Source organism: Danio rerio, chromosome 16 (assembly GCF_052040795.2).
Source record: "Danio rerio strain M-AB ecotype USA chromosome 16, GRCz13ab, whole genome shotgun sequence".
NCBI lineage: Eukaryota > Metazoa > Chordata > Actinopteri > Cypriniformes > Danionidae > Danio > Danio rerio.
The window spans coordinates 31899164-31922142 of NC_141036.1; the positions used below are offsets into that span (position 1 = coordinate 31899164).

Here is a 22979-nt window from a genome sequence, read left to right on the forward strand (position 1 = left end):
TGTAAGTAGTTATATAAATGTGTACTTCCCCTCGAGTACATTTTTAGTGCTGTATCGGTACTTCTACTCCACTATTTTCCTTCTACTTGCAGTCACTACTTCATTTTATTTGTCTATGGGGATTGGCTAAGTACAAAAATTAGACCTGTGAATCCCATCCAATCAAATCACAAATAGAAAGTAAATCCCATCATACTGAACAACCTCAAGACTTCAGTGCTTTATAAATGCAGCAAACCCTCTGGAACCATTAAAATGTGTCCAAGGTGTCCAAAATCTTTACATTCAGTGATCCAGAGACTGTTTAGACTGTATCACTGAGGAGAAGATGAAGAATGTTTTCTGTATGCTGACTGAAATCGCCAAATGGCTTTAAGCAATCACTACATACACAACAGAATGGTACATTTTCACACATGCACAAATTGCATGTAAATGCATCAGCCATTCACAACGTAATACTCACTACTCTTGAGTACTTTTCAAAGGGCTTTTTATTCATACTTTGAGTAATATTAACAACAGATACTTTGACTTTTCTTCCACTTAATTTTTGGGCAAGTAATGGTACTTTTAGTTAAGTACGATTTTCAGTATTCTTTTCCCCACTGTGGGCTGTTTTAATAGGTTCCTGAATTTCTATGTAACATGCCTTTTTAGCCCAAATAAGCAGTTAATAACAGGGATTATTTCATTAGGTAAAAAAAAAAAAAAAATACAGAGAAGTGTGTCATGTGAAGGTGGAAAAATATTACTATATAAACAGTTTCTGTTATATTCAAAAACCCGGACAAAATTGGTTGTGTGCTGTATTCATTAAATGACAACACTTTAAAATGGCGCTAAAGGAAATATCATTCCACTTAATTCCTGTCCTCCTATCCTGAGGGGGTGGAAATAAGACATGTGGATGAACAGAGAAGCACCCATTGTTACTATTATGCAATGTTCTCACTTTGATTTCTGTTGCTATTTTTCTTATTAGTCGTATAACGGCAGTTTATGATGCTGGTTTCATAACCGTCACTGATGTGCATCTTGAAAGGAATAATTTGTGACAAACATCACTTGAGGCATTTCTGTAAGTTTATTACAATATATCAAAGTTACATGTCAAATGAAAATAAAATCATACAGACATTTTAAAGAGTGCTTTTTTCCCAAAAAGAAATGTATTGACATGCCAAATGAAAATACTATCTTACATTCAGAACAAATTTGAACATTTTAAACAAACTGACATATGTTTTATAGTTATATGCGTGTTTAGCAGCAAAAATATAAGAACAAAGCAACAAGACATTGACCTATCAGCTGAATATTGAAATGTTATTTTTAAATTTACAGTGCATAGCCATCATTTGTACATCATTAAAGTCCTCTATATTTTGGCATGAAGAAGTCTTTCCTCTTTTGTTTGTTTTTTCATTGTTTGTTCTTTTGTTTGTTTGTTTGTTTACTTTTGTTCTCTCTTTCTGTGTAGTATTCACAATCTTGATTGGGCATCTTCAGTTAGTGAGCCCATATTGTTTAAGCACACCTCATAAAAAAAAAAAAATGGGCATGAAATAGCGTAATCTTAATCCTCAATTAAATAGTTGTCCTCATTTACATAGATTTTACACCATCTTGGTGTCTCCAGATGTTCACCTTTTACCAAGTATCTTCTCCATCTGTTGGTGTGTAATGCAAGTGAGTAGAATTTTTGCCCCCATAAAATACTTCCCATGAAGTCTCTGGGCCTGTTTGGCGATGTTCTGAAATCTGAACTCCACGATGGCTTCTCCAATACCATTGCCTTGGTTGTCCACAAGCAATCTGACTGCATCATCACCGATATTATAGGGCATGAAAAAACCTTTCACCTCCTCTTTCCTGACATCTGCTGGAAAATTGCGTGCATATATGCATGACATAGATAAATGTGTGTTTCCGTACGGCGGTGGCCTCCATGATTTCACAAATCTGTTTTTGCTAAGTATATCGAGTATTTCTTCTTTAGTAATAGACAACACTTCAATGTTCTTCAAGCCAACGTTCATGCCGTTCATCTTCATAGCTGAGGCTTGGTCTTCTGAATTGTCAAAGGTAATAAACGCGGTGCTCGTCCTCTCTCCCCACTTGTTTAATAAATGTTTAATTCGATAGTTTTGGATCGCATGACAGCCAAATATATTCTTGATTTCCGTCTTGGTTATGTTCCTCGAGAGATTATTGACAATAACACTATACTCTTTTTGAGGGGATGGGTCATTTCGGCAGAATTTTTTAGGAGATCCTGGTGATGGCTGCTCTTCTGCAATTCTTTTATTAGTGAACGCTCTCACTGCATTTCGATTGTTGTTGGCCTCATTTTGCTCCGAGGAGGAGTGTGGTTTAAGGTTTTGTGTGCAATTTTTAGACTCCTCCACGGCATCAGTCCACATTTTTTCATGGGCAAGTCTGACTTCAACGTTGAATTCTTTGAATTTTCTGTGACTGTATTTTAGCCCTTCTTCTGCATCTGAAAAACTGGCCAGCTTCACAAGACAGCACCAGCCCAGTTGCAGTCTAACTTTTGTAATGACCTCCAACACTGGGAGTCCCCGTAAGAACTGAAAAATCTCTTGTTTGGCTACACAGTCGGGAAAGCCATAAAGCCGGAGGTAGCCTGGCTTACTTAAATTGAGATTCTCTCCTCTGCCTGTCTGCTGCTCCGTAGATGCCAATTCATGATTGAGACTGTGCTGTGCATCTGTATTCATTTGTTTTCCAGTTAACGGCCATGTTTGCATTTCTGGAGAATTCTGGTTGACATTTCCAGGTGTTTGCTGAGTTTGACCTTGCTGATTATCTTTGTTGTTTGAATGCAGTCCATAAATGGCACCCATTAGACTAAGCAAAAGAGCAGCATTGGTGTCAGTGGGAGATGATGGCACCACGTTAGTCTCCAATTCTGTGGGCTTTGGCTTTTTTAATCTTGACTCCATTTTTCTCTTCAGCTCAGCCACACTGCTGATATGCAATGAAACAGAGGAGCCCTTGATTGTTTTCCCAGAGTAGCGCATGGCTAATTGACCTTCTCTCTCTGTTTTGAAAATAATGAATGCTTCACCCATCTCGCCTCCGATAATATGAACACCGCCCTCGGGTATGTGCAAGCCATGGAAAAATCTGCGGATATCTTCAGATCCTGCCTCTGTGTTTAACCCTTGTAAACGCAGAACCACTACGGTCATGGTGAGGGTCTTCTTACAAACCAGTTGAATCTGTAAAAAAAAAGAAAGAAAAAAAAAGAGTTTAATGACCAAAGATTTCTATTTTAACACACACACACACACACACACACACACACACACAAAACAAAAACACTCACTGTACAAACTACAAGCAAACTCCTCTTGGTTATAAAAAAGCAAAGAAAGGACTTCCACCACCAAACAATCATACTATTGTTGCTTGACTAAAGTAAAATAGTTTTCTCCTCCTCCTTCCAAACGGTCATTGTCTATGGGCTCGCGCGTACTTACCGTTTTGTTTATTTTTTTCGTAAAAAAAAGGAAAACCTCAATATAAACGCTTCTCTACGCACGCTTTGCTTTTTTTCTGTCAGAGAAAAGCACGAGGTGCTCATGCAAAGACCAGAGCGCATATGTCCGGCGGGAAAGCTCAACTTCCTCTGGTAGAGACTTGAGAGCGTGCACATGTGACACGCCTTCTCACGTAAACGTGAAGAATACGTCATCAAGCGTTATCTGATCCTGCACCATGGCGACGGGGACGCGGAGCGCCTTGTTGTGTAGTGTCTCCATTATAATTCTGTTAAAAATAAGCGTTTTCTCCTGCCAGCAGTTCTCTATATCATTTCGACAGCCTTCTGACTGTGGCGTTAACAGCTATTTTGATATTTCGAGCCTGTCTTGCGTGAAATGCGGGTCAAATCAAGTCAGCAGCAAATCAGGTAACGTTACACGAGCGCATGCACAGATTAGTTTGTTTGTTTTGATCGACCTAAGTTAACGTGCAGATGGTTGATTGTACACCAAGCAACGGTCAATTTATTGCTGTATCTGTTGCTAATGTAACTTAGATATACACGAATACGCGTCTTGTGAGCTAACGTTAGTCTGCTATACGCGAGCTAATGTTTTTATTAGCATGCGTGCAGATGATTCACTTAAAAGATTATTACTCTCATGAATGAAGGTAGAATTATCGAACGATACGACCGTTTTAGTGCACAGAACAATCGAAATGCGTAAAGAACGTTCAACTTGTGAAATAGATATTTATTCTGGTTTATTCTTCAATATGATTAACATGTAGATATTATATTGAAGTATATAATATTATATATAAAATAAGTGACACTAGTCACAAAGTGAAGCGAACCCAGCAAACAATTTTGTGTTTAATAGACGTCTAATAGATTTCTAAAGGTAGACAGTTTGGCTAAAACAAGTCTAACGTTAAACTTGGGCTGTCAGTGAAAATCTAATATCCATCTAGGAATAGCTCAAAACTAAACTAGTCATCAAAAAGACAGATTAAACAGACTTTGTGTCGTCATTTATTTCTGTTTATTTGATAACTAGTCTAGTTTTGGCCTATTAGACGTCTATTATAGATTTTCACAGCCCAAATGTAGCCATGTTTTAGCCAAGACGACTTTATTTAGACATCTTTTAAAAACAAAAAATTCTTGCTGATAAGTGACACAAAACTATGTATATATTTGGCTGCAACCAAATTATTGTTTTTTTCTATTATGCTAAAATCATGAGATAATTAAGTAAAGATCACGTTCTATAAAAACATAAAAAAAAGTCTTACTATAAATATATCCAAACTATGTTTGATTAGTAATAAGCATTGCTATGAACTTGATTTAGACTAATGAACTTATTTATATATATATATATATATATATATATATATATATATATATATATATATATATATATATATATATATTTATTTATTTTTATTTTTTATTTTTTTACCATCAGATTGCTGATTTTCAAATAGTTTTGTCAACCAAATTCTAACCTACCCAAGGGCGTAGAGTTGCTTTTGATATTGGTGGGGACTTCGGAGCACAAAAACTGAACCTTGAGCGTTCTTTCACTATTTTAAAACCATAAATAAATTTAATTAATAATATAAAAATCACTTTAAGTCAACCATGTCTCATGCTGCAAAAAGTAAATGCAAATATTTTACTTTGCAGAGAAATGAATGCAGACGTCTGAAAAGGAGGAGGCATGTGATGCATTAACCATTTTATTCTGATTGTTGTTTGATAATAGAGAGAAATTTATTTTATTTTGGAGCTGATTAAATTATTGCTGGGGAAATTTGAATAATTCTGGAGATTTGGATAATTGGTGGGGACATGTCCCCTCCATATGTGCTATTTATACACCCTTGGTCCTAACCTAAAAAAATCACACATCAAAGATTATTCGGTAAGATTGTTACATGTCCCTGGGATTTGTGAAGACTGTAAGCAAGCAGTAGTCTTAGTAATAAGTCAGAGAGACAAGAGTTAGTTGTTGCTTCACTCTTTGTTGTCTTATTACACATTCACATTTGTATGTTAGAGTCAGTAAGACACGTTGGTTCACAAAATTATTCATAAACATGTTGGATAAAATAGCACACACTGTATAATTACTTGAATCAACTCACTTCACAATAAATAAACAAAAAAATAACAACATGAAACCTTAACCACTTGTACAGAAATGCTAGAATCTTTGTCACTGACTGAATTTAAATTACTGTGTCAGGAAGACAAGTTAAGTATTTACAGTAAGTGATATACCCAAAATCTGAATACATCAAATCAAATCACACTTGAATACATAAATAAACTTCTATATGACATAGACATCTTAAAATTATTAATAAAATAATCAGGTAAAATTAGTTATTCATACATTAGAGCATGTGTATTATAGTTTTATATGACAGTTAGTTAATTTAACCAACCTTAGTAATAAGTGAGAGAGACGAGTTAGTTGTTTCTTCATCACGGTCCTCTTTGTTGTCTGAGGATGTGCTGCAGTCGTCATGGTAACTCAACTCTCAACTGCCACTCAGAATTCAAAAAATGCAGCTAAACTGTGTTGTGCAAACTCACTATAATTGTATTGGGGTAATTTAAATACAGTGTATGTAACCCCCCTGGTCCTACACCACCCAACCCGTTCCGAGCTGGGCTGGGCTCAAACCGGCAACTTTTCGGAGGAGTGAGGAGTGAGGTCAGAGGAGTGAGATTTACCTGTACAGCACTTACTAGCTGCCCTCCGTTACGTATATACACATAGAAATAGACAAATAAAAGTGAAATATATATTCAAATAATTTACTTAAGATTATATGTATAAATCTCATAATATATAAAAATCTCAAGTTAAAATATCGAGACTTATGACTAGTTTTGTGGTCCTTAGTAACAAATGTGAACTTTTTTTGTGTTATTTTCACTGTATAGGACTGGCATGTGAGTGTCAGGCTGGTTCCAGAGTGCTGGTCAGTAATGGGGTGTCTATCTTGTGCCAGCAGTGTCCTGATGCTAATCAGGTGCTGTATTTATTTTGGATTATATGTTGTCTCTTCATTAATCAATGATGAAAATATTAAATTCTTCTTCTTCTTCTTCTTATTTTTATTATTATTATACAATAACGATTACTGTCATTCACAGGCGGTTACCCAGGATGGATATGAATGTATTCGTTGTCCTGGAACTGTGGGGAAGGATGGCAAGTGTCAGTGTCCTGAGGGAAGTGTGCTGGGTAGGCGCTTGTCATTTTTACTAAAACAAAAAATACATGCATTAATTGGACAGACTATATAAAGACTTAGTTATTTTTCCTGAAAGCTATAATTCAAACATGTGCAATTTGGGTAGATGGTTAAGAATTACTTAATATTTGATGGCATCTGATTGTTTTTTGTAGTGGAGAGAGATGGGAATGGCAATCCCTTAATTGAAGCAAGGTGTCAAGCATGTAGTGCAACAGACCCTGCTTTTTCTGCCCCAGATATGACAGGCAACAGGTAACAATGCGTTTCTATAACTGACTTTTCATGTTCTTAATGATCTTAAATTAATAGCTCACCTAAAAAAATTGTGATTAAATTGTGAAAATTTGTGGTTTTTTTACTTACCCTCAGACCGAGATGTAGGTGTATTTTTATATGGTTAATAAATTAAATGTAAAAAAAAAATGGAAAATCTAATTAAAGGGATAGTTCACCCCAAACAAAAATTTACTCACTATGTACTCTCCCTCAATTGGGTCCACACCTTTATTCTCTTGAACACAAAAGAAGGCATTATAAAGAAATGAAAACCTGTACTACGGACTTCCATAATAGGAAAAAATGCATTGGTTCCTGTGGCTCCTCATGATTTAATGATATTGCATGAAGTCTGTAACAATTGGCTTATAATCAATACCCAAATTATAACCATAATTGCATCTGAAAATCAAAAATTTTCTACTGAAGAACAAAAATCACCTAAATCTTGGATGGTTTGGGGGTTAATTAACAGCAAAATTGTATTTTTGAGAGAACTATAATTTTAAACATTGCATTACATAATTAATTTTGAAATAATTTGGTTGGGATGTTTATATTTAGGTGTGAGAGATGTGGGGACTCATTCATTAACTCATCTCAGTCTTGCGTTTGCGGCACTTCGAATACGCTGGTGAGAATCTCAGATATTTGGTGCATTTGTTGTTTACATTTATGTATATGTTTATACGATGCTGTTATAAAGACAAGATGAGAAAGGTATGATTTCATCACACTGTTAACAGGCAGGAGGAATGTGCTTCCCTGCGAACAGTCTGCCTACCTCAGTTGCCTCAAGTGTTATTTTTAGCCAACTGGTAAGTGTTCTCTTTAACATCATAAATAGTTTGTTTGAGTGTTTGAGTAAGCTGGAATCAGTTGTCATAAAGTGTAATGTGTGTTTGTTTTACACAGACTCTCCCTGTCCAGTCAGCATGGTTTTCAAGCTTCATGTATTCTTCGGCCGCTGCATGTTTGGTGCATTTCTTCACACGTCTACTAGTCTATTTTAAATGTTTATCCTTTATGTTTCACCCATTTTAAGCTGTGTTATTGTTCTTCTGTAGTTGTTCTCTAACCGGACTGCATGTCAGTCTCTGGGAAACATGTGTGTTATGAACATGCACTCATCCAGCTCCATCAACAATGATGTCTGTGGTCTCTACAACACAATCTACAGAACAACAGCTGCTCAGGGCAGCAGCCAGGACATCTCCTACTGGTAACATACATGACATGATTACATAATGATTATTGCTATTGATGTGGTGTCTGCTGCGTCTTTTGAAACCACTCGCAAGCCTTGAGGTTTTGATTTCAGATGGTTTTTTTCACTTTGTCAGAAACAACAAAGCTGCGTCAATCTTCCTGTCTGAGTTAGCATATTTTTATGCAGGTTTTCCTCACATACGTCATTTGTGCCTCCAGACATGTATCCTTTTCACCTAGGAATCATATGTTCAAAATAGCAGTTAAATGCATAACCTGATTATAAAAAACTCGATTATAGTTCCACAGGCCTTGTTTCATACATGGTTCAAATGAGAAAGTAACATGATTATATATTACAGACTCTCCCTCAGGCACTTCATGGATAGATAAGACATCTGAACAAATTGTAGATTACGCACATGGCAATATTCCTATTGACTATACTTCATCCTAAGAGTAAAATCTTCTTCATTCCGCACTTAAAAATGTCCAGATAACTGGTAATCTTTGGATTTGACTTTGCCACTTTTTTCTTTCAATCCTATCAACTATTTTAAAAGAGATTTAAACCTGGAGACTGAACTTAAAAAAAAACATATTACAGCAATCCTTGATTCTTTAAGGTGATTGTCTGGATAGTAAAATAATAATTAACCATAGGCATGGCAATTTTTGCCAATGTGGTCTGATTTAAATCCTTGTTGTTCGTACATTTTTCTACTTTCTGCATCCCTATATTCCCTAAATTCTAGTTTTGCCCCATTGGTCCATAAAACATGGCAAATTAACCTGCTTTGCTTGACAATATTGTTATTCTAGGAGGACAAACCTACCTTGGCTGTACTATGGAGATCAACCAGGGATGGCATCACAGGCTCTTCAGAATGAACCCCTTCCTGTTGGATTCAGCTTTAAAGGGGCACAAAAGGTAAACACTGGACATTTAAACGTAAACATCAATGTAGTATTTTTTCACCAACCGTTCTGCTGCTTTCAGAACACCAACATTGAGTTGCGAGCTGCTGTGTACTCAGTGCGTGGGGAGTTTCTGAGATGGGAAAGCGTTGGTAGAGGCAACCTTCAGGTAGGCAAGCAGGACTGGTTTCTCTTCTGGGGTAAAATCCATGAAACATTCTGAACTGCTGTTTTCTTGATAAGATTATTAAATGATATATACATTTACAATGTTTGTTGTTAATTTTAAGGTGAATAATTAATTTGTGCATGTAAATCCACAAAAAACTGGTTGTTTTGGTCGTCTTTAATGAAAGTCTTGATCATTTTTTTTCTGCTTTTGGAGTGACAGTCCAACCTGAGGGCTTCCATAGCAACAGCATATTAATACTCTTTCTTACGATTAGCTTGCTATGAGGTAGTGATGTGCAACATGGAAGGAAGTACATCAACATACTGAAATAAGTCTCAGATAGTTCTGATACTTTCCAATATGTTACTTTATACAAGTTTCATGTCTCACCAGGATGTTGTATTGATGTTTTAGCTTAAAATACATCATGTATAAAGAATTAATATCATTTAACATACTAATCTGATAAAAATATCAAAAACCGACATCAAGCTTATTATTAAGTTTCTATGTGTCTCTTTAAATGCAAATTAGCTGCTGCTCTTTCCAGAAAGTGAAGCATTTTCAACCCATCTCTTGATACTCTCACAACAAAATGTCTAAATGTCTGTTGCAATATCAAATGTGCTTATGTGACATTGAAGCTCTTCAATCAGAAGAAAGTTTATTATTTGCTTGTGTTTTAAAGTCTTGTCTTTAATTTATGTATCTTCTAAAGCTCTGTCCAGACACCCCTACCAGACAACAGTCTGCCTTCAAATTCGGGACAGCCTACAAGCAGAGTGTAAGTCTCATTTATCTTCTGCCTCAACCAGATGGTATTTAGCTATTTGTTTTGTATGTAAATATGTAAATGTGTATTTAATGGCATTTTTCTTTCCACAGTGTGTGCTATCTGTGTCAGAGCTCTTAACTGGTTATCCAGAGCCTTTGTTCTATGATGTGTTCCTGGTCATTCAGAATTCCCAAGACAATCGTCTTCTTGCGGTGCCTCTCCTAAATGCCAATCAGCAGTTTAACGGCCAGTTTGTCAATCAGGGTATAATATCCAATTATATATTTGATCATCAGATGTTAAGGCATTGCTATTTTATTATAGTTTTAACTCCTCATTTATTAGGATCTGACATGAGTAAATGGTTCCTGACCCGAAGGCTGATGCTTGTCGACACATTGAGTGGAAGAGAAAAGTCTATAAGTTCTTCACCCGTAGTTATACGTGTGGCTTCTGACATTAAGATTGGGTAGGAATTACACACTGCAAACACATTAAATAGATATAGTATGGAGTATGACTTCATTGCACAGTGTTTCATTGAACAGGTTTCAGCTGGTACCAAATACACAGAAGGGACAGGTTTACCCTCCACTGATGAGTGTGGCCTACTCGGATATACAGATCAAAGACCCCAGCACACAGACTGTTACTGTAAGTCCACAATGGGTTCTCTGATTGGCATGCAAAACAACCAATCACGGTTTGTTTATGTGCGTTTATGTGTAATGTCAACATCCCTACAGTAACAGACAGACGGGATTGTTTTTGTTTATGCCAATTGCTTAAGGAAAACTTTTGCACATATTCTAAAGAGTTTATGTTTTATGAAACTTGAAACTTCTGGATAATTTTCTATTTTGTGTGCTTAAAGCATCTGAGGTATTTTTTTTTAACTAGGATACAAAAATACATTTTTAAAAATATTATTATAAAAATGTATTGCATACACTACTTGACAAAAGTCTTGTCTTCGATACCCGTTGTATAAATAAAAAATAATTACATGACTTCTAGTTGATTATTTGGTAAAGTGACCGTTATTTAAGATGAATCATCTGTTGAACTGCATCACAATCATAACAAATACTGTAGAAGACCTATTGGAACCCACATGGACCAAAGAATCTCACAGAAATCAGTTAAGCTGGTTGAAGAAAAAAATCATGGTTTGGGGTTACAGTCAGTATAGGAGTGTGCGAGAGATCTGCAGAGTGAGTGGCAACATCAATAACCTGGGGTATCAAGACATTTGTGCTGCCCATTACATTACAAACCACAGGAGAGAGCGAATTCTTCAGCAGGATAGCGCTCCTACTCACTTTAGTCTCAGCATCAAAGTTCTAAAAAGAAAAGAAGGCCAAGGTACTCCAGGATTGGCCAGCCCAGTCATCAGACATGAACATTATTGAGCATGTGTGTAGTAAGATGAAGGAAGAGGCATTGAAGATGAATCCAAAGAATCTCCATGAACTCTGGGAGTCCTGCAAGAACACTTACTTTGTTGCTCCAGATGACTTTAATAATACGTTATTTGAGTCATTGTAGAGATGTGTGGATGCAGTTGTCCAAGCTCATGGGAGTCATATACAATGTTAATTCTTTTTCCACTGCACCATGACTTTAGATTCTCTACTGTATATTATTTCTGTTAAGTTACAAGACTTTTGTCTAAGCAAAGTTAGATCTTACTGTCCTAATTAAACAATTAAAAATCAAGACATGATTATATTGTATTTTGATAAAATATGCATAATCTAGAGGCCTTTGCTTTTCATATAAGCCACTTCTGATGCTAAATGATCAACTAGCAGTCAAGTTATTATTTGTTGTTCCTGAAACTTGGAAGAACAAGACTGTTTGGTAGTGTGCATTTCATTTCAGTTAAAACCCATTGCATTTAACATGACTATACTATTTGATTTAATAAATACTTTCACTTTGTTTAAAAATATGATACAGGATTAACCTCATAAAAAAATAACTAATTTAAAAGTGTTTTTTCACACTGTGCAAAAAGGGTTAGTTTACCCAAAATGAATACTTGCTTACTATTTGCTCACCCTTTACATTTTCTTATCGTCTGACAAGACAAAAGCAGGTATTTTGAAGAAAGCTGAAAATCTGTAACCATTCACATAGTAAGAAAATACTATAGAAGTCAATTGTGACAGGTTTTCAGCATTTTACATAATATCTTATCTTGTGTTCAATAAAAGGAGGAAACTCCTTGTTTGAAACAAGTAAAGATTGAGTAAATGATGACAGGATTTTCAGTTTTGGTTGAACCATCCCTTTAATCCTGTGTTTCCATAGTTCTTTACGCTTTTTTATCTTCCTATTAAGAACGCTTCACACTTGAAACAATGCAGTGTTTAAATCACTACCAGATGTTTATAAATGGACAGCCTGTCACATGCTTTTCACATGCTTGTCACATGCTTTGGACATTATTAAGACCAATTCACACCACACAGACAAACTCCAACAAACAAGTTGGCCATTGTATTTAGAATGTCATGAAAATGTTACTGTCATGTTTACACGGCCCCAGTAATTGACACATACAATAATTAAATAATTAAATTATCCTTCTCAGAGCTCAAAATTGTGATGCCTAGCTGGTCAGATTTTGTGTCATGTGTTTGGAAAATCTAATTCACAGTCTTAACAGTTGCTGAATGGGGTGGCACGGTGGTGCAGTAACAGTCTGTGATAAATAAATCATTACAAATAAGCTCATAAGAACAAGTTTTTAGAGATGTGCAGTATCCAAACACCAGAGTAAGAATGCCTGGAAAGTTATCAGCTATGTGAAATGTGATTCAAAGTAACCAATGATTATATTTTTCTGGGGTTTAGAATGATCCAGGGTTTACCATTTCAGGTGTGGAAAGGCCTGAAATGTTGATATCTAATGAAATTCATGTATATACAGGTGACATTCTCTGTGGAGTATACAATGAACCAGGAAGAAGCTCGGATCAAAACTGATGTGAGTATAACAGAGCACCGAAAGTCATTTTTTATTTCGGTCAGGACATATAGTATGTTGTAATTCTGTATGATTATTCTTAATGCAAATTCACATTGCAGATTGCTCTTGGTGTGCTGGGTGGAGTGGCTGTTGTCCACTCTTTATTGAAGACAGCAAGCTGGAAAAGAAGAATCGCATCTCCTCTTATTGACTTGGAGGCAAGTACATTCAGAGGCTGTTATAAACATACTGCACAACATAGACTCTTAATGTTTTTATCTTTTTCTGTTTCAGACAATTATGAAGTTTTTGGTTTTCTATGCTGGAGACCTTGCAAATGTTTTTTTCATCATCACTGTTGGAACTGGCCTCTACTGGCTCATATTCTTCAAGGTTTGCATTCTGCTATCTGTGGCTAAAACTGTCCTCTTATAAATGTGATATAAAGCCTTACTTGAGTTTCTTTTTCCTCCTTTTTCACTTCCTTCCAATATTTTTCAGACGGTGGAGGCAAGTCTGTCACTTTTTCTGTCAAGATATCATTTATCTGTCTTTCTGTGATTTTTCTTCCACTGTACTGTCCAGTTTCATGTTTTCTAGGATGCGCAGTTTGTAAATACCCATTATTCTTTGATAGAGCTCTTTTAAGTCTAAAGGCTTGTTCACATCATGATAAATGCTGTGAAAATATATGTTTCTGACGTGAAATTACGAAATTTAGAAGGAAAGGAGTGTGTTGAGTATTCATGTTTCTCTCTTCGAACTTGATTTATAAACACTACAAAGGATAGTTTTTAACAGCCGGGACTCGAGACGTGACCAATAGCTTGAATATTTTTGCTCTGATGTTCAGAGAGTAGAACATTTCGCTTTTAAAATGTCCTTTACATTGTTGATGTACAAATTTTTTGCAACAAGAGATGTAGTAATTCAAATTAAAATGTCCAATACACTGTTTGATTGTCTTGGTAAGAACAGGCCTTAAGATGGAAATTAAAACGTATAATAACAAGGCTTTATTGTGTAAATATAGGCCCAACTGTTTGTGTCCGTGTTGCTGCCATTGCCAGCTCAGGAGGAGCGTTTTGTTGTTTATGTTGGCTGTGCTTTTGCATTAAAGGTGAGTCCAAATAGGTATTTTAACTTTCATCATTCATTCATTCATTCATTTTCGTTTCAGCTTAGTCCCTTTATTAATCTGGGGTCACTGCAGCGGAATGAACCGGCAACTTCGCCAGCAAATCTTTTATGTAGCAGATGCCCTGCCAGACATCACACATACACTACAGACAACTTTAGCTTACCCAATTCACCTATAGCACATGTCTTTGGACTTGTTGGGGAAACCCACGTGAACACAGGGAGAACATGCAAACTCCACATAGAAATGCCAACTGAACCAGCCGAGGCTCGAACCAGCAACCTTCTTGCTGTGAGGCAAAAGCAGTACCCACTGCGCCACCCTATATTTTAAGTTTTATTTTAATAATTTTTTAAATATCCAAAAGGTTCTAACTGTTTTCTTTACAGTTATTCTGACTTAACTCAGCCTTTATTTTGTTACAGACTGTACAGTTTCTTCACAAGATTTTCGTTCAGCTCTCTGTGGATGTTTTCTTCATAGACTGGGAAAGACCTCGTGGAAAAACGACTAAACATGTGGAGGGTAATTAAAGTGTTCCTCTAATGTGCTTCATTAATGTCGTTTTAATAAGTTGGTATTATTTTAGATTTGTGTTGTGATGCACTTAGGATCCGGAGAAACAAAAAGTCAGGCGTCTCCTGTCAGTATCTGGAGGACTTATTTTGTGGCCAATGAGTGGAATGAGATTCAAACCATTCGCAAGATCAACCCCACTTTTCAAGTCATGGCTGTGCTCTTCTTTCTAGAGGTGAGGCTAAAACATCTCTTGTTTGAAGTCTGTCTGGCATAGGGTTGTTCTAGAGTTGCCATTTTCACTTATTTCAAATATGTTTGGGCTTGATTCATACTGTTGTCGGTTAAATTGGCATGTGAATTTTGGTTTTATTTTATTTTTAATTTTTTTTTGTATATTTTAAGGCTTATTATTGGCTTCTTGTGCATTTTTCACAATCAATATCTAGCAACACAGAAGAGTCAAGACGCATGTTTCTTTCCCTTTGTCAATTTTCTTTTGCACAATGCATACAGAAGAGACAAATATGTTATCTGTATTTATATATTGTTAGAGGTGAACAAATCGATTGGCTACAGAGTGATATCAGCCAAAACTCACATTTTATAATTTACTCGTTATCAGCTATATTTGTCTCATCTTTGGCATCAAATCAGGCCTTTATTTGTCACATACACTTTCGTATAGTGAAATGGAACCTCCCCGACCATACACAAACATCACAATTTTGGGGGAGACGGGTCACAGGAGGTAGCATTCAGAAACCAAGTAAGATACATCTGGACAGTAAGGCAAAAAAACACCCCCTCAGCTTGCCCTTGATTAGGACAAAATGAGAAAGGGAGAAAAACAGCCCTATCTTAGCATAAGCACATCAGCAGGACACAAGTCAGGTTAAAGTCAAATGTAAAAACAAGCTTTTTTACTGACTGAAGTCTGCACATTCATGAATTTTCTAATCATAAACTGTTGAAATTTTGCAAATAAGAGATTGTTTTCACAATTTAGGCGATTGTAACATAAGGTTTTGCGTAAAATGCACACGTGTATCTTTCTGGGCCCCCTGTTTTTATTAAGTGTATGATATGAATATGAATATGACATGCTGCTTGTCACTCACATAAATATGGTGTGTTTAAATCAGGGGTCTCAATCTCAAATTAGCGGGGGACCATGTCAGTGACTGACAATTCACAGGAGGGCCGTTTTAAAAGTACAAGAAAAAAGTGGACATAATTACTGATTTAACTGATCCATCTTAGGACAACTGACATGATTTTTATATTTCAAGCATTACATGTCACCAGTGATAATGATAATGTTTCCACAGAGTAAATGCAAAGTAAACTTTAGGTTTTTATTTCTTGTTGTACATATTGAATAGGTAGTTTAAATTCCTATAAAAATACAACAAATAATAGGCATACAAAATATTATTCTGTCCCAACCAATTGTATTGTCCCAATAGTGTAAGACCAGCAGAAAAAAGTTTGGGTAACTTAAGTGACTTTTGTGGCTTAAGTGGCAATTGTTTTTCTCAATATCTTTGTTTTTTTTGTTTTTTTGTTTTTTGTAAAATTACAACAAAGGGGGAAAAAGTATGTACATATTCACATTTACTTTAACAAGTTCATTTCAACTAGCAGTGCAATTTTACTAATGTACAAAGATTTTATGTAAATCTTATTGAAAATTTATTAAATGAGACCATTTGAATCGAATATTAGCAAACTGATCATATTTGTTACACCACCAGCATAACAAGGAACCTACGAAGAAGTGTTTGTACAACAAGATACAAGTGGTGTAAAACTGATAATAATCAAACAATCCTAGAATATTGTTTTACATATTTTTACATGTTTTAACTAGTGCTGTCAAAATTAGTGCGTTAACGCAGGCGATTAATTTGAAATAATTAATTATTAAAAAATGAACGCAGTTGCAGGTTTTTTTATTTCCTGTTGTGTTTGACGTGTGTTTAACATGCAGAGAAACATGGATAAGACAAAGGAAGCACTTTTTGAAGGCAAGTTTCAGTATAAAACAATTAATGTCGCATCACCAGGCTCTCCAGAGTTTCATGCAATTTCGGGTGTTTCATTTTTAACTTTCGACTTCTGTTTTGATGGAATTTGATACCGCTTGGCGAACGAAAAAAAAACCTCTGCCTTTCGTGTCTTGGTGGTACTTTCATGGATCGCTGCTTACATGGTAGACTTGTAATAAGAGTATTATCTTAATCATATTAAATAAATCATTGAATTGGATTAGACTATTAGATTTTTCTGTGGTTACATTTTGTAGGAAGACATGGCTAGGAACTATTCTCTCATGACATAATCAGTTGTGTTGCTGCCTGCTGATGTTGTTTACATGAAGAAATCTGTTACAGGTTAAACAAAAATTCTAATAAACAATTATATTTAAAATTTAAATAGTTTTTTTCTTGTGTTTACATTAATTTTACATTTTAATTGCCAAAATTTCAAGTATCAGTCTTTTAAATGTGATTAATCGCGATTAATTTAACAAAAAAGTGCGATTAGTAAATGTTTTTTAAACGATTGACAGCACTAGTTTTAACATTTAAATTAGCCACAGAATTAAAAAGCATATGTGTTACTCTCAACCATACACTGAGAGAAAATGAAAGTAAAACTAATCTGAATGCAGTATTTTAAATGTCAACTAGGTGGCGGGCTAAACCACAGGGTAGATGCCACTGCACAACAGTGAAAGAGGTTAAAAATTATTTGTTTTGGTGGGCTGAATCTCTTTATATTTTTGATGTCAGTTGCGGGCCGGAGAGAGGAGGAGGGCGGGCCGTAAATGGCCCACAGGCCGGCAGTTTAAGAACCTTGGTTTAAATCCATATTAAAGGGAACCTATACAATTGTTAGTTTAATTAACAGTAGATATTGTTTGTTTTTTTTTTCAGGTTGTAGGCTTCTCAAATTTGGCTCTAAGAGATCCTTCGTCTAACCTGAATCGATCTGCTGAGGAATACACGCCTCCATACAGCCTCATACTCCGCTATGGTGTAGCTACTGCTATGTGGCTCTGCATTGGCTTAATACAGGTACATACGAAAAAAGACAAGAGGCATACTAATTGTGTCACCAATTAGATTCCACATGCTCTTCTTTGTGTGATTGTGCTTCAGATGATATTCTTCACAGTGTTCCATGAACGGTTTGTTGAAGACAAGATTCGTCAGTTTGTGGATTTGTGCTCAATCAGTAATGTAAGTATCCGGCTGGAAATCTTGACGATAAATGTAGTTTTAAACCACATCTTACATCATGGTTTAATGTTGTTTGTGTTTCTTTATTTATATGTGTGTGTCTGTTAGATCTCAGTTCTGCTGCTGTCTCATCGATGTTTTGGCTACTACATTCATGGGCGCTCTGTTCATGGTCATGCTGATACTAACATGGATGAGATGAACACTAACCTAAAGAGGGAGGCGGTAAGATTTTGAGGCTTACTGTTTATAGTAGTTTTAAAATAAATAAGTTATTTATTGTATTTTTTATGTGTTTTAGGAGAATCTGTGTGGCCAAAGGGGACTTTTGCCAAACTCTGATACTCAGACGTTTCAGATTTCGATAACTAACCGTCTGCGAGCACAGTATGATCGGATAATCGAGCCAATCAGCAGGGTATAAACACAAGCAAATACTATGTCAAATATTTCCCCCAAAATTAGACATGCCTGTTGAAATTGCCTTTAAAAAAGAAAAGATGATCAGTCACATTGGTGCTTAAAGAAACACTTTCTTTCTTTCTAAAGAAACACTTTCACTTTCTTTCTTTCTTTCTTTCTTTCTTTCTTTCTTTCTTTCTTTCTTTCTTCTTTTTTATAAAATACTCATTTTACATGAGCCTAGTGTTTAATGTTAAACAGTCGAATTTAACCATTTTTGAATTAGGGATGCTCATAATAACTGTTTCACCGTTAACCAAAAAAGATGCGTTTTTAACCTGTTAATAGTATGAGTTGAATGATAAAAAAAAAAAAATATATATATATATATATATATATATATATATGGATGGTATGGTGTGCAACCACACATGCCTACTGACATATTGCCAAAGAAGCAAAATGAAAGAAGAATATTGCTGCTCACAGTTTGACACAGACGAGTTGATGCCAAACCAGCTGTTGGAATAAATTGCAGATCGTCCATGTGTTCCCTCAGTAAGCAGGAAGGCAACAACAACTGAGATGTGAATCAAACAGTTAATTGCTCTCTTCTAAAGAAGACTGGGGCAGTCCCAGCCTTTATACTTAGTGTTAGATGGGCTGTGAATCCGTGCAAGCATTCAGTTCAGTTCTTCTTGGTCTTTTTCCAACCACCCACGCTCTTGCAAAACAATTTCATTCAGTGCACAAAATGTCAACGTGCCCTAGTACAGGGACAACTTACAATAACATAAGAAACAGTTAAAAAACAACAGGATATAGGAACAGTGAGTATGTGCATATCTCTTTCAATCCCCTCTTCCAGGCTCTGGATCATACTACATTCATATAAACCCTATTTGTCCAATAGTCACCCTCAGTTCCATCCATAGCTAAACGTTCATACCCTTTACCTAAGCCATTAACCATTCTATACATTCATTCCAAGTACACAACTGTGTTAACCGCATCAGCCAAACTCTCCCACTCTTTTTTTTTTCTTTTGTTATTAATTCCGGAGGACAAACTTGTAAATAACAACGTTTTTCTCCAGTCTACCTCTGAAAGCAGCACCTCCAAATCACATTCTGTTCAAAGTTTCTCTTTTTGCTTGCTTTTGCCATTGCTTTTTCGTTGGGTTTTGCCAGAGTATAGTAATTAACATATTCATACGGGGGAGGAGGCAGGGAGGGGTTTTGCGCTCATGCGCTCAGTTTCACGTTCATTCAAATGTACTAAGAGAATATGCGTGTGATTCGGCGTACGCAGTGTTTCATACATCTAAATTTTTTACTGCGTACACACATTTACAGCTTTGTGCATACGCAATGTTTTAGTATGATTTCAACGCAAGCCTTTGTACATGAGGGCCCAGGTCTGGGAGGAGGACTTTTAGCTTTGCTTTGCTTATCTAAACTTAGCTTAGCTTAGCATGAATCATTGAATTGGATTAGACTATTAGACTTTTCTGTGGTTACATTTTGTAGGAAGACATGGCTAGGAACTATTATCTCATTCTGACATAACAATCAATTGTGTTGCTGCCTGCTGATACCCATACCACACAAACAGACTCAAAGCACTCTTGTGTAAGTGTGACTAAAAATCTTTCTACTTTTACAGAGAAGAGGACCTTCAAGGTTGGTGGATGCTACAGCCAATCCATGCGAGCAAAGCACAAAAGCATACCATACTATGAACCGATTCCTGGGCTCTGTCATTGATCATGTGAGGACTGCCTTTAACTGATGCTTGTCATTTCCCTTATTAATTTAATACTAATTAAATTTATTAATATTCATTTATTTATAATAATATTCGTTTTTTTTGTGTGTTTTGCTGTGCACATTCTAAATGCTGCTTCCTCAGGCACATCGTGAGATGGACTACATTGTGAAAGATAAGCTACTGTTTGAGAGAGTCATCGGTATGGAGTTCATAGAGCCGCTCGATAAAAGCATCTTTTATAATGGTAAAACGCTCATATAATCAATACACTTACAAAAAATAAACCCCATTCACACTGTTCCGAGTGAATACCCTTGTGTTTATCTCTCTTCAGATGATTCTCACTCATTCGCTGATGTCCTTTTTTATGGTAATGAGGGTGTGCTGTTGATCTTCGACACGCTCTTTTTCTGTGTGGTTGATCTGGGCAAGCAGAACTTCATTCTCGCAGCTGTGTTAACGTACCTCCAGCAAATGGTTAGTGTGTGTAAATGCACTGGTTTCATTCGATGGTCTTGAGGTGATGATTAACATTTTATTTACATTTGTTCTCTTTCAGTTATTTAGATTAATTCGAAATGGATTGGGCCGCAGGAACCTGGCCAACAAAACGCTAGTTGACAAACGATTTCTCATCTAGATCTTCATCTTATTGCACCATGACAGCCTTCAGGTTTCTTCTACAGAATTTTGTATTGTTTTTATATTAATATTTTTTTTTTTTGTAATTTCTAAGACAGGATGTTGTTGAATCTAATGTATAAATGTTTTTATATTTAAGTACTTTTCATCAATTAAACAAGTTCTTGGTTTTTACACATGGCAGGCCTCATAAGTAAAACTGATGCTACATAAAAGCATAATTGCTTGAGGTTTTTGTTCAAGTTTTTCAGAGCACATTTCATCCTTCATATATGTTTCTTATGTTGGTTGTATATAAGTGATTCTGCTAAAAGTCTTTTTTGTAAATTGTCTTTAAAAATAATTTCCAGGCTCCAGCGAGAATTGAACTCGCGACCCCTGGTTTACAAGACCAGTGCTCTAACCACTGAGCTATGGAGCCGGACTTGTTCTAAGGCTGTGCTTAATACAATATGAATAGTACATAAGGAAACTCTTAGAAGGGCGTGTCCAACATTTCTATGTTGAGCAGGAATGACAAACAAATGATTCAGACGTCACACATGACATCCTTCTATCTGCATAACTTCATCTGATTCTAGCATGGTATAATTATGCTCTACAGATTATGATATTGAGATCATCATGGTTGTTTTCCTATATAATGTATGCAAAATTATTTCACGAGAAATTTTGGTATTGTTCTTTCGACCCATCATGTTTTACTCCATTTTAATAGCTACTAATTTGAGATATTATTATTTAAAACTGATTTATCATTGCTAATAAGGGCTGGAAAACAACTTAACATTTTGATTGGCTATTTAGGTATATTAGTATATTAGTAGTAATTATAGGTAATTATTAAGAAGGTTTCTGTTTATAAGTACTAGTCACAAACTATTCACTTCAACTAATATTGTTTAATGAAAGATTTCAATTATTGAACACTTTTTGCTCCCATTATTTTTTATATTCTTAGTATGTAGCACAGATGAGTTTTTTGTCCTTTTTAGTTAGGAAGTGTCCTAAAGTCCCCTTTGCGCTGTAATTCTGTATGTAATAACAGGACTTACTTGAGTCTTAAACAAGTACATCTGTTACAAAACAGGTTTAAGCCCTTTAGAAAGAAACACCATAAGGATGAGCATCCCATATGTTTGTTTGGATGCAGCTTGCAGTAATGGAGTTCTTCACCTTGTTGTTTGAGCTGAACTATTATCAGATTTTCTTGATTGATTTTTTTTTACTTACCATTTAATATCTACTATTGTGTTGTTATGGATATAAAATATCTTTTAGGTAACATTCAGGCCCCAGCGAGGATCGAACTCGCGACCCCTGGTTTACAAGACCAGTGCTCTAACCACTGAGCTATGGAGCCAGACCTGTTTAGTCAGTTGTCCTTGTTAGAATATGAAATGTAGCACACTTCCTGTTTCTGTGAAGGGTGTCTACTATTATTGACTTATGACTATTAAACCAGTATTAAAGAGTTAGGTATAAGCAGGAGTCAGAACTAGATCCAAATGGCTGGGTCTTGAGCTCCAAGTGAACTGTACAAACTTCTTGGAGCTTTTGATTGATTGGTTGGTTTAACGTATTTTGACATTAAGTTTAACCTTGTGTGTTTTACTATAACTTATAAAAGTGTCTTCGAAATTTCCTGCAGGCCCCAGCGAGTGCTCTAACCACTGAGCTATGGAGCCTTACATACTTCACTCAGTAATGGATGCTTCAGTAGTGTAGTGTGGTTGACATGCGCCTCTCAACCATGTACTACATAGTAGGTCAAAATGACACATATAATACTGCGAGTAGTTTCTTTGCAACCAACAAATTCACAAGAAGACAGAAAATGGGCACAAACAATTCCCTAAAGCTGAAAAATAATGAAGTGGCCAACACAGAGCCTAAATCTAAACCTGAAAATCTTTAAATGTTATGGAAACCCACTACAGTAACTGAACTGTGGAAGAGAGTGGAAGAAGAGATGATTGAAGGTTTCAGCAGAACATTGTGAGAGACTATATTGGTGTCTTGTGGCTGGAGATGTGCTGAAGTTATTCAAAGGAAGGGACTGTGCACTTCATAATAATTTGTGACACTGCAACATTCAAAAATGTTGTTGTGGACGATGACGACACCCCATTTGCAGC

At 35.9% G+C, this 22979-nt stretch overlaps 3 protein-coding genes and 2 non-coding genes across 8 annotated transcripts in view; 2 read left to right on the forward strand and 3 right to left on the reverse strand.

Annotated features, from left to right (window-relative positions):
* si:ch211-197h24.9 overlaps positions 1-22979 on the forward strand; it is a 188113-nt gene that overhangs the window by 145975 nt on the left and 19159 nt on the right. The gene's annotated exons all lie outside the window — the stretch shown is intronic.
* Positions 551-6053, reverse strand: rbm12ba (RNA binding motif protein 12Ba). 2 transcript variants are annotated; one of them, NM_001077739.1, is given in 2 exon segments: positions 551-3248; positions 3510-3643. In NM_001077739.1, a coding segment is annotated over 1 exon segment (1572 nt). In that variant the 5' UTR covers positions 3219-3248; positions 3510-3643; the 3' UTR covers positions 551-1646.
* On the forward strand, positions 3741-21017 carry tmem67 (transmembrane protein 67). Of its 3 annotated transcripts, none has more exons than XM_087287165.1 (28): positions 3741-3940; positions 6479-6567; positions 6692-6782; positions 6948-7047; positions 7636-7705; positions 7818-7889; positions 7987-8049; positions 8139-8293; positions 9103-9211; positions 9281-9367; positions 10089-10154; positions 10256-10409; positions 10491-10614; positions 10694-10799; positions 13084-13140; positions 13242-13340; positions 13417-13515; positions 14156-14242; positions 14689-14788; positions 14875-15014; positions 17722-17862; positions 17947-18027; positions 18136-18252; positions 18329-18445; positions 20095-20199; positions 20341-20443; positions 20534-20676; positions 20759-21017. In XM_087287165.1, exons 1-28 carry the CDS (start codon positions 3748-3750, stop codon positions 20837-20839), a joined length of 2949 nt encoding a protein of 982 aa, XP_087143291.1. In that variant the 5' UTR covers positions 3741-3747; the 3' UTR covers positions 20840-21017. The 3 variants fall into 3 exon arrangements, with proteins under 3 accessions (XP_087143291.1, XP_087143292.1, XP_087143293.1); XM_087287166.1 differs by lacking the exon at positions 3741-3940 and adding an exon at positions 5977-6240 and having other exon boundaries at positions 6438-6567; XM_087287167.1 differs by lacking the exon at positions 3741-3940 and adding an exon at positions 6083-6245.
* On the reverse strand, positions 21190-21262 carry trnat-ugu (transfer RNA threonine (anticodon UGU)). Its single transcript has one exon. It is a non-coding gene; the product is annotated as a tRNA-Thr (tRNA).
* trnat-ugu (transfer RNA threonine (anticodon UGU)) lies at positions 22132-22204 on the reverse strand. The gene has a single exon. It is a non-coding gene; the product is annotated as a tRNA-Thr (tRNA).